Genomic DNA, 15,281 nt, shown 5'->3' with positions numbered 1-15,281 from the left:
TTGTGACAGCAGCTAAATGAAGGTGGGTACAAGGAAGTATTTCACAACTCCAATACCCATCCTCCATAGATCCCAGCCTAACAATCCAGCTGCTTCTGACTGCAGGAACAGGTAGTCCTCCCACAAATGCTTCCCTCATTTCCAAGAGTTTTTCCAATACCTCTAACCACATAACCAAAGATTTATTCCTCCAGTTAGAACATGAATTGTCTATTTTTTTTTCCTAGCCAGACTGCTTGCTTCCAGTTACAGCTTTAATTAGGAAATTCAGAAGAAACCCATGAATGTTGACCTTATTCACAGAGGCTTACTTTACTGTGAAACTATTACAATAATTACAGCAGTAGATAAAACCTTCTCTGCTCTTTCCACCAGCAACTGAAGTATTTGATCTATCCAATGTATGTCTGGGTTCCTTAGCCACACAGATATGCAATGTAAACAATACGGCAGTAAATACTCATTTTCTGAGGGATTAATCCTAAATACACTCTGCTGCTTGGCACTGTAGTCAAAAACTGTTTCTAAGAAAACCTCCACCACACAGACATTGCAGAGGAGAGAAGATAAGAGATGCCACATAAAGTCACTGGCATCCAGTAGCACTTCAATTTCCATATGGAAATAACAGGAAATAAGATGTGCTGAATTTTAAGCACCAAGGCAACAAAAGCACATTAAGATTTCATCACACAAGAGCCTGGCTATAAAATTCGTAATTTTCTTGATCTTTTTTAATAGTTCTCATTTTCAGGAACATCAGATAGCTAACAGACCATGTATTCTTCCAACCAGCTAAGGCAGATATTTGCATTAATCTGCTTTCTGTTAATTAAGTGGTGGAAATGCATCTCTCCTTCACCAAGAAAGCTCTTCCACAACCAGATGCCTTGTCAACCTTTATTTTTTACAACCATATTATAATGATTATTCTCCAGATGATTTCCTAAGGATAAGCAGCCAGGAGTTGCAGTATCTTGGCTCAGAATCATGTGAATGATTCTGAACAGCTGAGGGAACTGGGGTTGTTTAGTCTGGAGAAGGCTGGGGGGGGACAGGACCTTATCACTTTCTTTAATTACCTGAAAGTTGTAGTGAGGTGGAGGTTGGTCTCTTCTCCCAGGTAACAAGCAATAGGACAAGAGGAAACAGCCTTAAGATGTGCCAGGGGAGGTTTAGATTTGGTACTAGGAAAAATTTCTTCACAGAAAGAGTGATCAGGTATTGGAACAGGCTTCCCAGGGAAGTAGTGGAATCACCATCCCTGGAAGTGTTCAAGAACTGTGTAGATGAAGCCGTTAGTAACATGGTTTAGTGATAGTCTTGGCAGTCCTGGGGTAATGGCTGGACTTGATGACCTTAAAGGTCTTTTCCAACCTAGCTGATTCTACGGTATCCCGAAACGACGACTTTTGCAGATTGTGTCCACCACATTTGTCTGTGAACAAAGACGACTACTTATCTCTCAAGAGATCCAGACAGCATACCTCTACAGTTAAACGGGGGGGGGGGGGAGGAGTTTATCCTCATTTGCAAATCTCCTGAAGCTATCACCTAAGGAATTTCATCCCCAAATTCAGGGGAGCAGGAGAGTTGAAGTGGGGGAGAAAAGAAGAAAGAAGGGGAAGAAATGGTAGTCAAATACTCTCCATTAAAACTAGCTGAAAACTTTTCATTCTTGATAGCAGTAATTACCTTCTTGCACCCCCATATAACAGAAAGCAGTTTTCCCCTCACAGAGGACACCTCCCCCTGCCAATTTACATAACATCCAGCATTTGAAGACAAATTTAAGCTTTTTCTCTAAGAAAAGAATTGTGACTGAAAATATGCAAATAAACCCATGACAGCAGCATCTCTCCAGAAGCATTTGTCAAGCAGAGTTATACTAGAAGTATGATTACCTGCTCTAGTACTACATTAGCACAAGTACAGCTGTTTTTCATTACCCAGATTTAGGGTTTTCAACTGCTGTTAATATTTAACAGATAACATAGTAACAGAATTCTGATATGTAATCAAAGTTATAACATCAACCTTGAGCCATGATACTTTTGAACTATGTAACATTTACATCTATGTAAACTATCTATGCTTGAGAAAAGCATTAAGTAGGTTTACAAGTCCTGCTCTCAACAGCAACATCAAGAGTGCTGGGGCACTGCCTAATGGTAATACACATAAAAATTGTAGTCTTATAAAAAAGAAATCTTGAGCAGGGGTTTATTTTAACAGCAGTACCAAGTCTGAATAGCTTTACTGCTCTGCCTATGCAATAAAGTGATTAGAGTTCAACCACAATCACGGACAGCTACCAACAATTTCACAAACAATACTCCTAAACCTTTGGTAGGATTTTCAGGTGTTACCAAATTAATAATGAAATTACAGTCAAAAACACATTGCAGTAGTAGAATTAAATACTAACCCCTCACAATTCCTTTAGAACACCTACCTATTCAGCTTCTGAAACCATGGCAGTATCTTGGGCTTTACAGTTGAATCTAGAATTTTTTGTTTTGGGGGGTGGGGGAGGGAGAATTTTCAGTGAAAAAAAAATTAAAAAAAAAAAAAATCACATACTTCCTACTAATAATTGGAGATAGAAGGTTTAAAAAAAATTCAATCAAAGAAAATGTTCTCCATGTAGAGAAAGCTTCAACTACAAAGGTCTTTCTGATGTGCCATTTCCTTTAGCAAAACTACTTAAGACCTTCTGACTGGCTTGAGAATGATCCATCATTAGGAAAGAAAGAGGATTAACACTTTTCTGACGTGCAATCTTTCGCATAGATGATTTTTAGCATGAATTCAGCTTAAGTGAGTTTTAACAGATATAGGTCTCTCCACTGTAAGAGACTTTGAGCTGCAGAACTACTTTGACGATGGACCACCAGGTACCAAAGGCAAAGCAGGTAGCTCAGAAGAAATTATGGTTTGGAAAACATGGAGATTTAAGAGTAACAAAAGGAACCATGAGATGTTAAAAACTATACAGAATCCACAACGTAAGATTTTGGCTGAAAACAATCCACTCTTTCAAACATCTCCCCAATCAGCTGCATGAGGTATATATTCTGAAACATCACAGAAAAGTATGAAAGTATACATTCCCTGTTCCCAAAATTTCCAAGGTGTAACTCAGCAATCACAAAAGCAGAGGACAGAGAAGCACACTTCCTTGAGGAGAACGTAGATAATAGCTAAAGAGAAGTGTTCTTTGATGAACAAGCTATTTTATTTATGATTTTTATTTTTAAGCACCTACAATCTTACCTACAGAAGAGGCACAGGAAGCATATTCAATTGCTCCTAAGCATTCTATTACTGCTTCTGGATCTTCTGTTCTTTATTAAAGAAAGAATACCATGGGTTTACATAAAAAGTATATTAGAGGGCACAGGGAGAACACTGGCCTGGGTACAAGGTTTTAATGTTCAGTTAATACACATTCATCTCATTCTCTTGAATCAGTGCGAATGGGTGCAAACCTACACCCACTCTTATCCAAGCATCTACAAATATTTTAAAGCCTAATAACATAACACAGATGCTGTTTTTCAAATCTCTTAGTTAGAAAAGGGAAATAGCTTTCAATCTCTTAGCAAAAATTACCAGATTCACTGGAAATTCCTATCCATCTGAAGTACATTTACAGAATTTCATACAGCATTTACAGACAGTAAAATAAAATGTCTTCAACCTGAAGACCACTTCCACAACCACCAGGTATGAAAAAACCACAACATTTTCACCTCTTTAAGGAACACCAGTACTAATTGATTATGTAAACAACCGCAGAAAATAGTTCCCTATATAAATAAATTAATAAAGACAGAAAAACAAAACCCCCACTCCCCAACACACACACAGAGTAGTTGGAGACTGCATACTGGAGAAGGACGAACCAGATACTTTTACGCCTGAATTCTAGGATTTATTGAACCATTGGCAATACTTTTAAGTATACAGCCTGGGCAGACATTTTTCAGACTGAAGAGGGGAAAAGAAACTTCTCTTCCAACAACGATATTAGAATCAATTGATCAGATATGATTTTAAACCAAAACAAGTCACAGTTAAAAAAAGAAACACTGCTGTACTGCAAGCTAAAAGCTTACATCATCTTGCCATTATGAACATAAAACAAAAACTTACTGTTAAATTTATTTATTTTTAGACCTATACCAGGACTACAGATACTCTAAAATTTTAGGCAAGTAGAAAATAGTTTAGTAATTGTTAAATACCAGAACAATTCATGTGTACTACTGGAATAACCACCAAAACAATGTCATTAACATGAAAAGCAGTCCGAATTGCAGACAGTTTCCTGCTCGTTTAACAAAGATTAATTCCACCTTCCAAGCAAGAGAAACATTCGTTTTACCTCACCGAGAACAACCCGAGCAAGAAATAAAAAGACGGCCTTTGCTGCTTAACCGTTCTGTTTAATAAGTAGGCTAGGTAATGTCAACAAGATCACTACTCTGTGCTCTAGGCAAAAGGATCTTAATAGGAGGACGTGGAAGAGAGAGACAGACATGAAGAGCAGATGCCACCAAGTCTTTCAGAAACTGTCACTGGGGGGGGGGGAAATTTCCCTACAAAACATATTCCTGAATAAGAGGAATGTTGCTGGAATAACTCAAAAATAAGGCATGAGGAAAAGATGAAAGATGCATTTTCTACTGCAAGAAAAAACTGTTAGAAGAAAACATGTTATGTTTCAAGAGGAATAAATGGTATACCCTGATTAAAAAATAAAATAAAATTAAAAACCCCAACCACCAACCTTCTGCCTGTCCTTAACCTGCTCTGTTGTTTCTCTGGTTAAAACATAAAAGATTTTTTTCTGGTTTATTTCTGGTAGCGCTCGCCATTTCACAGCACATTTAGCATACACGGAATTGATCAATACAGCTACAGACATAAGACTAGACTATCCATTTACTAACCACAAGAAAACGTCCTGTTCAGCAAAATCCCGTACCTTATAACACTGAAATCTTAAAAGGCATTGTTATACGGATCTCAAGATTCCCTCACACCAGCTACACTGAAAAGCTGAGCGCTTGTCTGCTAAACAAGTGTACATTTGCACACGCTGCAAGAACATCAAAAAGTGTAGCTCAAGCTACACAGAGGACTGTACACACATTCCAAATAGAAAGTGCCTGGCTTGCCATGTAGCTACTACTACAGCCGTTAGATAACTCACAATACGGGTGTTTGGGGGGTTTGGTTTTTTTTTGTGAAACTGATGGGAGCTTCAAACAGAAACATACCAACAGTTCTCCCCAACCACTGGTTGCTGCCATAACAATTTTCCTCTTAAAGAAGCATGAGGAAGTCCTCACACACCCTAGTTCCTCAGGACGCTGCTGTTTGAAAAGTAGTAATGGGTTTTTCGCACTACAAGGCAGTGACCTCCTGAGTAGCAAAATACAAAGCGTTACAAATGATTGCTCAGAACCTGAAAGTCTTCCTTTTCAGCCCAATTTTTCGCATGCATCTACACATGCTCACAGCCCTCAACATCATTAAAAGACGAGCTAACACTGAGTATTCTAAACTAATAAGCATTAATTAAGGTTGCCATTTACCAATGAATGGTCCGGAATAAGAGATCTAATTGAAGTTAAGAGTACTTCAGTTGGGTTATTCTTATTTAAAGAAACACCACGAAACGCTAATAATTGCATTGCCGGATTACTGTGTGTGACACCAGGTGGTTATGTCTCCACATTTGTTCAACACAATTGATCTGAAATCCAAACGCTGCACGCGTTTGAAGTGCTCACATTATAAATTCTTAAGAGTAACAATGAAAATAGCTTCTGCCTTTACAGCCACTGACAAAAAAAGAAAAACAAAAAACAACAAACTTCTTCTCGTTTGTACTAATCGATGAGGTTACCTCAAGCTTTCAAGTGCTGACCCAAAACCTTACATATAAAGAGGTAAGACCGGGAACATTCACTTACCTGAAGAACAAGAGATAAGAAAAACAGCGAACGCCAACTTAGTAGCAGCTCCCATTTTCCAAAGCTGTTAAAACATTTAAGTGACACTAAGTATCCAGCTTCCTGGGTCCTGCAAGGTGGGGAGATCACCCTTCTTGCTGAACCGTTATAAAGCAATCTGTAGCAACATAATATTGCTATAACAGCAGATAATGTTCATAAAACGGTAAAATCAGATTTGTTTAGACACTGATGATTTCCCTCCGTTTCTTTCTGGCTAGAATCCGGCTTGAGGGATGGATATATTTGGAACTGTGTTTCAAAACACACGTGTCGTTTGGCTTCTGTACGAACAGTGGCAAAAAAATTCATAAAAGTATTTTACGAAACAACTTAAAAAAAAAGAAAAAATATCAACAGTTAAGCTCCGTGAAGCATCCCTCGTGGGTGCCAAGTGTCGGGAAGTCGTATCGAAGTCAGTAAACACGACGTTTTCGTCCTGGCTCCCCTTATACAACGCGTAGTGTTTGGGAGAAGAGTAGCTTCATCTCAGTTTCAAACCTCAAAAGCCTCCGGGTGAAGGGAAGAGTTTTTGTCAGTTTCTTGATGAAAACTACCTTTAAAACCAGAGAGCCACCAGCTACACCTGGGCAACACTTTGGTTTTCCTTAATAATGCTGAGGGATTTAGCGTAAACAAAAAGAGAAGAAAAGGAAAACCAGCAGTCTCATAACGAACCAACCTTCGGGCTTCCCGAGAAGAGGCAGATCTCCAGTCCTTCGCTAGTCAGTCAGAGCCGCACATCTCTTCTCTCCCCCGTCACCGCGGTCCTATCTCCTGGGCCGTGCAACAGCAGCACTCCCGAATCCCAGCAAGATTTCAGATTCTTCTAAGAGATTTCCATCCCCTCCCCCCCCACCCCCAACCCCCCCACCCCCCCCCACGAGGCTATATTTGGTATTTAAACACAGAAGAGCGACTGGAGAAGAAAAAAAAAAAAAAAAAAACAATTAAAATGCAGTATCCAGCCGCTGGGGAGAAGGATGGTATATTCTTTGTGGCAAATCCTTCCTTCCTTCCTTGCCGTGTTTCCAGGAGAATTCAGCTTCTTTGGAAGCGAGAAGGCGGCGAGTAAGACTGCGGGCACCAGAAGGAAGGATGCAGCGGGCAGCTCTGTGCTGGCCTGGCGGGCGGCGGGTTTCCTCCTCCCGGGAAGCAGGGCTGGGACTCGCCTCCTCTCTGAACTCCTCACGGACACATCGGTTCCTCGCCGCACGCCCGCCCGCACGGAGACCAGCGACGGTCCCGGCCGTCCTTGCAACTCAATCCAGTCCTTGCTTTTTCCTTTTTTTCCTTTTAGGAGAAAGGAATAAGAAATAGCAGGGGTGGGAAGGAAACGCCTGCGGGGCGCCTGCTGCCTCCTCCTCGTGCCTCCCACACGGCGAGCCCGGGCCAGAGGGCGGCGGGGGAAGGAGTCCCCTCGTCACTCTGTCCCCTAACTCTGACCCCGGCTCACTCCCAATTCCGAGGAAGCCACAGCCGAACGCAACTCTCTCGTCTCCCGGACGGCGGAGGCAGCGCGGCTGAGACCAACTTTGTCCCTCCAGGAGTGCAGTTTAGGGGTTGGCGAGGAGAAAAGGCCGAGCCCGGGGATTTTCTCTGGGTGACGGCGGCGGCAAGAGCCGTTTCTAGAGTCTCCCGAGTCCAGCTGGCAGCTCGGCACAGCCTTCCGTACCCTGCTGCTGTTGCTGCTCCCCTGTGGTAATTTCATATCTACCCATTCACTTGCGTGGCGTGGAGAACGGACCCAAGATGGCGGCACCCGGACGATTGTTTTTGTTTCCTCTCCTCCTCCCCCTCCCCCACCCTCCCTTCCTTTCCCACAATCACGGCACCCCGTCGCGCGACGCCGGGCGGCCGCGCGCCGCCCCGGATTGACAGCCTCCCTACCCACTCACGGCCTGGCGGCCGCCGCCTAGACCCGCCCACTTCCACCCCCGGCGGGGCGGGGCGGGCGGCGCGCGCTCCCTGCGCCCCTACCTGCCCGCGAGCGCGCCGCCGCGCAACGCACGCAACAAGCGCGCCCGTTCGTGCGCGCCTGCTCCCGCCTACCCTCCCGCCTCTGGGCGCGGCCCCTCTCGCGTCCTCGCTGGACACCGTCCGCTTGTGTCCTGCCCGCCGTGCGGAGCGAAGGGCGCTGTGGGCCGGTTTCTGTCGCCTCTCGCCTCGGTGACGCCCCGAGGCCACCGTCGTGCAGTGCCGTGAGGGCAGGTGTGAGGGACGGACACAGCCGCACAGTGCCCCGGCACCTGCTCGCTGCGCCTGGCCCTGTCGGCGCCGGAGGGGGAGAGCTGGCGCCTCCCGGTCCCACCCTCCCTGTATTATTAATCCACCTTTGCGGGGCTTGCTTTTGGTGTTCGGGAGCTTTTTTCCCTGAGCGCGGCCGGTCTCAGGTGTCAGATCACTGTGCAGGAAAAATCAAACCACTGTGAGAGCCGGTGTAAAGCTGTGAGTTGTTACCAGTGGTGCGACAGCTGCTTTCCCGGCCCTCCGTCTCCCACCCTCAGCCTGGAGCGGCTCTGGGGAGTCCTGGCGGGAGATGGGCATGTGGTGATCGTACCCGTGGCAGACGTGTTCCTCAGAGTAATGGCCACAACGTCCAGGGTGTGTTTTACAGCCTTGCCTTCAGATGCTGTCATGCCAAGGTTCAACGTTAATAGGTGGTTGTACCAAAGCGCCTCACGTGCAATTAACTATGTTCGCGCTGGTCACTAAGAAGCGCTGGGTGCTCAGCTCGCATGGTGGCCACGCCTCCGGCCTCTGGCACCTTGCCTCAGCCACCGGCCCGATCACAACAAACTTGTGTTTCCTATCATTGTCCTTTGGCTGCTGCGGACCAATGGCTTGCAGTATTTATTTGCAGCGAGATAGCTTTTAGAAGTTACCCGGGCGGGCACAACACCGCATTGTTTTACGTGCTGTGCAAGAGCAGAGCAAACGGTTTGTACTCCAGAAAGGCAGCTATAAAGCAGCACATGTGCTGAGTTTGAAATAGAGGACTGAAGAGAGCAGGATGAATCATTTCCCAGTGTTTTCACCTTTTGGGTAAGATGTGTGTACTTGTGGTACCTCTAGCTAAAACTCTTCTGTACTAAATTACCTCCATTAAGGACAGAGATTCTGCTCCTGTCTGAGTTTGGTGGCACTCCCTACGCTTCTGTGTGTTTTTTTTTAAATGGATGCCATAAAATATTTAATTTGTTTCTGATCAAAAAGGAAGACATGCCTCTTAGAGCACGAGATCCATGCAGGAAAGCATAAGGCCATTAATGCTGGCCTTTAATTTCTGTATTTTATAAAGGCTTGTGTTGTACAAGCAAGAAGTACCAAGTTCTCTGAAAACTCGTTATGTTGTTCACTAGCACCAGATAGGTCTCAAGTGTTTCCAGGTACCTTCCTTTTCAGTCTACTTAATAGCAATGTCTTAGGGTTTTTTTTTGTGATGTGAATACTAGGTGGTACTAGATTGGAAGGAATAGTATGCATAAGATATTTCACATATGTGAATAAACAGCAGTCTGAGCTGTGCTAATTCATCAATTAATAGAGGCATTCAATTTCTAGACCTGAAGAACTAGCACTTGGATTCAGACATGAAGAAATGTAGGTATTTAAGTATATTTATATTGAGGTGGCTGCTCGAGTTCTTAATCAGGATTCGAGCATCCTTGGTGTTTCTCTGCTGTGTTCAAACACCAACACTTAATTCATCCAATGAGGATATTTTTGATGATTTGAACCATCCAGAAAAGCGAAATAAGATGGAAGGGATTGGACGCACCTTGAAGCATCAAGATGTGGCAACACTTTTTATGCCATCTTTTATCCAAGTATTTCAGAATGATTTATAAGCATTAATTAATGTAAGTATTACAACACTCCTACTTAATCTGCAGGTTTTAATATTCTTCAATAGCAGAATATTTAAACATGACCTGTTCTGCAGGTTGTATTTCACTTGGCTCAGCTTCTTCAAAATGCTCGTCATGTTGCCACATGAGTAGGAAATTGTAGCTAAAAATATTGCTATTGTACATGTGTGTGATTATATATATATATACTTCCCATTGTAGGTATCTGGCTTTTTTTTTTAACTGACGGAATATAAGTTATGGTCCATACTCATGTTTTACCAATTATTTTTAATGAAAAATAGATTAAATATGTCACCTATGTAACATAATTTGCCTGAATGTCATAGTAAGGTGTCTCTTATTCAAATAGCTTATTATTCTTAAGCATGGGTGGTTTTTGGCTTGCAGGATTCTTTTAACAGAGTAAAGACTTGTGGCCATCCGGGAAATACTAGAAAGCCAGTAATAGTCTAAGGTTAGTCTTATCAATCACATGTTTATCAAGGCCACAAGAATCACAAATGAACCTATCCTTCTCTTTTTTTCCTTCCCAATTCTGAGGCTGAGTGGGAGCATAGCAAGTGGTATATGAATTAAGATGACTACTGGAAACTAGGATCAGGGACCCTGCTCAGACTTCCGTGCTGCTCCAAAAGCATCAGCCTCCTTTCAACCCCACTGGTGCTGCATATAAGCCTTGCATCCTTCGTAGACCTACATAATGTAGCATGTGAAAAGAAATAAGGAGAGGTACAAATATACTCAATTTTTATACGCAAATAATAGGAAACAGTTCTGGTGCATGGATGTAGCACCTTAATATTGTTTCAGTTATGTCATTATAGGTGCAATATCAATAGAGCTATCTATATCTGCATTAGGGATTTGCTCCTATTTAATTACATTAAAGTAAAACTAGGTAATTCAGTGCTAATGTTGTACAGGCCTCAGCAGAAATTGCCTACCATCTTTTTGTGAGGTACTTGATGCAAAATGCTTAAGGCTTTGGTCTTTCTCCAGGCTTTTGCTTTTATTGCTAGTAAAAGGATAAGTTTTATCCCAAGTAGGCATATTAAATGTCAACAGGGTTGTTGTCTCCTCTTTCTTTTAGCTATCTTTTTGCATGCCTTTCTCATGTGGCTTTTGGGGGTGTTTCCATTTTCTACCTTTTGGCTTCTCATTTCTATTTTCCTTTCGCCTTAAACTCCAGATCTTTTTTCCCTCTTCTCAGATCAATCTGTCTATGCATTTTTAATGAATCATTTACTGTGACATATGAGCACTGCAGCTACAGTGTCAGGGACTTAAGCATCTGCGGAGAGCTTCTGTGCTGGGGTAGCAGCAGCGAGATGAAATGGATGTGATCTTAGTTTCATCCTTTTTTGTTCACGTGGGATGGTACTTTGCCTAGAGGCAGCACAAATATAACTTTCCTTCTAGGGAAGAATAAGAAGAATCAAAACCCAGAGATGTCTCATTTTTCTCTTCAGAGCACTGCTATGAATAGAGGATTTAAACTGTGTCTCTGCTATTCCACACTTAACCACTGAGTCAATGCTCTTCTTGTAGAAACACCATTGTAGGTAAGAGGCTATTGTGCAGCACTCATTCATATTATCTATACGAGCATTTTTAAAATGTAGAATGGGAAACATGGGGTTTGTAATATCAGGAGTAACATTAACAGATATAATCCTTGTCATTATCTCATTTATCTTCCCTTATGGTCCAAGTAATTCTCGCTTTGAAGTTGTGAAGGAAAGAGGACGACCTTTAGACGCTATCTTTACATAACCAAAACAAAAATGACCAAAGAGGCAAGAAATGGATCTCTTTCAGGGATCTCTTCCTTACCAGTCAGCTGGTAGAAAGTGCAAATACTGGAGGGCAACCTAATTAAAAAAAAAAAAAAAAAATAAGTAAATAAGTGAGTTAAAGTTATTTTTAATTTGACAAGAGTATGCATAATTTATGTGAAACTCATGATGTTTTAAAAGATTTTTAATATAAATTTTCAGTTTTATTGCTGTGGACAGATAATAAAATCACTTGCCTCTTTTATGCTTTTGGATTGGGTCAGTATATACGTCAGTCAAAGTTTTCTCCTTTTAAGTTTGTAATTAAACATAAATTTTGCTTGCAGCTGTTGGGTCTAGCTGATATCCACAAAGGCAAAGTAAAGTACATGCTGAAATCATAGCCTGATTTTGGATTTGGGTATTTTAGTGTTTGGCTAAAGTGCGCTCATTTTATTAATATATATTATGTATGTATATTATGTGAGCAGTACTAATAACTACAAATGAATAGGATTTGGCATGTATCATATTATGCAAAGCTATTTCTATAGCGAGTCTGTGTGTGTGACAAATTCCTTTTTAATATAATCACATGGACCTTGTAGACCCACACTAAGTTGAATATTTCCCTGCTTCAAGTTTAAAAACAAACACATAGATATAAAATTTTACAGAAGCTAACACTCAAATATAATCTCCATCAAGTAATTTCCTTTAAAGGCTACATTTATACCAATGATTATTTTTCTTTTTCTGACCTGCTATCCATTTTTTCTTAAAATACTTGTGCAGAGAAGCGAAAATATCTACCCTATTTTCTTGGAGGACAAAGTGATGTTTCTTTCTAGGATTTGCACTGTCTTGTCAGAAACGATCATCTAGCTAGAGCTTCCAGTTGCTTTCAGACACTACATTGTCTCTTAGAGGCAGTTTGTTGTGTCACAGTTTTTTATTACTATGGCATTTATCATGTATGATTTCATACATATTTCACAGTAAAATTAATTTTTCTAGATATTGAGCTATAGTCCTCATTCATACTGTACAATACTTTTTGTGAAGTGCCATGACAAGTCCAAGATGAATTCTTGAATCCCTAGTCTGTATTATCAAAACAAGGTCCATGTAGAGATTTTCCTTCTCAGAATATAGTGTGATAATTTATATACCCCTTTATAAATGTACTCTGTGTTCACAGAAAGCAAATGCTAAAACATTGTCATGTTTCCACCATTATTTTTGATGAATTCTTAAAATGTGGCATTTTCTTTTGCTATAGTGTCCTATCAACAATACTAGAATTTAAAGAATATATCTTTCCCACTTACTTAGAAAGTCTTTATACATGCATTTATTTGTTGATAAAGAATTACATACTTTAGACTGTCAATTTGTACTTAAATAGTCGTAAGAAATGGGCAAAGTGGTCAAGTGAGGAGAGATTTTCAGATATTTAAATTGTGCTCTCTTTAGAATTATGTTGTTAACATGACTTTTGATTCTTTTGAAACAAGGAAAATACATAGATGAAATTACTTACAATGCCATCCCAAGTATACTAGAAGCTTTCTATAGTGACTGAAGAGGGGGACCAAGAGAATTGGCTCATTTTCCAAGCTGTGATGTGTGGTTTAGCTTCAGAATTTAATTACAAATTGTGTGTTTATATATATAAAATATATATAATTATTTTTTGTTCTCTGTTTAGAGAAGCACAAGAAAGTCAAACACACTGTCACAGGTAATGCATATATGTTTTTCATAAGCCAAAAACATTTTATCAAAACTACCTGAAGTGTTCTGTTTCTTACTAGCAGAAACTTTTTATGGGAGCTGATGAAAAGCACAGTACTAGTGTCAGGTAGCCAACCTAGGTTCTAGAGAAAATTAGATCTGTTTTGCTCATTGAATCAAAATGAAACACATTGAAACGTGCCCTGGGGGGTGGGTGGAGAACTTTAAGAGAGTGGGCTAGTTACAGAGCTGTGATGTGCAGTTTGGGTTCAGGGTTTGGCAGAAAATTGCATACATGCATAGGAATTTTTAAAAGAACTGACAACAGATCTTGTCCTCTGACTTTTCAGTCCTGAATCTTAAAATGTTGAGTTCTTCTGTAGCAGTAAAATTCATAGGATGTTAATAGTCGACCAACTGAAATTAAAAAGAAGAAACAAAAGCTGAGGGAAAAGAAACTCTCAGACACTTGACCAGCTATTTGGAAGTCAGAAGGTGGGTGCCATTGTGTCTGGTGTTTCAGTATCAAGGTGGATTAAGAGAATTAGGGAAGCTTAAACGCGCTCAGGAGAGAGATTCCCATGGTTTTGAAGGCTTATTCTACTGGAACAGTTGCTTGGCTGCAATTTGGGTTGAAAGAGCAGGGTTTTTTTCTCATGGAATTGTGCATAGCACTACCTAGTTTTACAATTTTTTTAAGCATACTCAGAGTTTGAATATTCAGATTACACTGTGTGCTTTGCATTTGAGAAAGCTCAGACAGCACTTCTTGCCAAGTTTCATGGACATTGCCAAGGAAGTCTTCAGGTACTGGCTAAGGCAAGTGAAAGGAAAGAGGCGGGGTTTGTTTTGGGTTTTTTATGCTTGTTTGGTTCATGTGTTTCTTTTCACAATGTTACAGCTAATAGTACCAATCTACTTTGGTTTACAAGCTTTACTGTCATTAAAATATCAGGCAATTCACTGAGTCGTGTAGCTCTTGGAGGGAAGGACTATGATGTGGTTGGATGTTTTCAGCTGTATTAGCTAGCATGGAAGAATTTTATCGAACCATGTTGTCTCTTGCAGTAGTGATGAGAGAAGCCAAATTAGAATGTAAGAACAGACTCTCTCCCTCTCATTTTCCAACTAAATAATATGGAAGCATTCAACTAATCACAGTTTCCGAAGCAGGTTTTATGTAGTTAATATAACTGAGCTGCAGTAACTTTGTGCAACTGCTGAGCATTTTTCCGCTCAGTGTGCAGTATGTAGTATGCTGTCAATTGATCAATTGCTGTGGTTTTTCATAATTACATAATGGAAATTATCCAGATATATGTAGGAGCTGGATAAATAACTGCTTTATTTGTAGAGCTTAGGATCATCAGCATTACACTGCATTATCATGCTGCTTAATATCAGTTATGTGTTTCAGTCTCAGGTGCAAGATTTGCTTTCTAGCATACTGACCATAGTGAACTTGTCAAATATTTAGCAAACAAGCTCCAACCATTTGAAAGAACCTTTTTTCAACTATTATTTTAAAATGATAGCGTGCTGTTATCTTTTTTAGCTGATTCCCACCTGAGAAAAACTTAGTGGAATATGCACACTATATAATATATGCCTGTTTACGTATGTTAGCAGGTGATTATTACTCATCTACATTATTGTTTTGCTTAAACTCTGCTTAAGATTTGTATCAGATAAAGATGTGTTTTTTTTTTGGTGAAGGTTTTTTTACTTATTTAAGTAGCATCTAATTACAACCATTTAATCAAAAGATTCTTAAAAACAGGTAGGTAAAAGAAAAATATGTAAAGCAGGTGACAAATGAGTCAGCATGAAATGTTTTTTTTTTTATGCCAGTTCTAATAGATAGCTCC

The 15,281-nt window shown here is 40.6% G+C and overlaps 1 protein-coding gene and 1 long non-coding RNA gene across 3 annotated transcripts in view; one reads left to right on the top strand and one right to left on the bottom strand.

Annotated features, from left to right (window-relative positions):
- Positions 1-7,827, bottom strand: part of ACVR2A (activin A receptor type 2A) — a 69,443-nt gene extending 61,616 nt beyond the window's left edge. Inside the window, exon 1 of one of the 2 annotated variants that reach the window (XM_061445421.1) lies at positions 5,988-7,827. In XM_061445421.1, coding sequence (XP_061301405.1) covers positions 5,988-6,042 — 55 coding nt within the window. In that variant the 5' untranslated portion in view covers positions 6,043-7,827. The remainder of the gene's footprint in view (positions 1-5,987) is intronic. The other variant, XM_061445430.1, reaches the window with a different exon arrangement.
- A 188-nt stretch (positions 7,828-8,015) lies between these two features.
- LOC133265043 (uncharacterized) lies at positions 8,016-11,807 on the top strand. Its single transcript, XR_009741855.1, has 2 exons — positions 8,016-9,078; positions 10,442-11,807. It is a non-coding gene; the product is annotated as an uncharacterized LOC133265043 (long non-coding RNA).
- Positions 11,808-15,281: the final 3,474 nt, after the last annotated feature.

Source organism: Pezoporus flaviventris, unplaced genomic scaffold (assembly GCF_033815535.1).
Source record: "Pezoporus flaviventris isolate CSIRO_AGI_PZ_B2104156 unplaced genomic scaffold, CSIRO_AGI_Pfla_v1 ptg000001l, whole genome shotgun sequence".
NCBI classification, from domain to species: Eukaryota; Metazoa; Chordata; class Aves; order Psittaciformes; family Psittacidae; genus Pezoporus; species Pezoporus flaviventris.
This window is presented reverse-complemented; position numbering and strand designations above follow the sequence as displayed.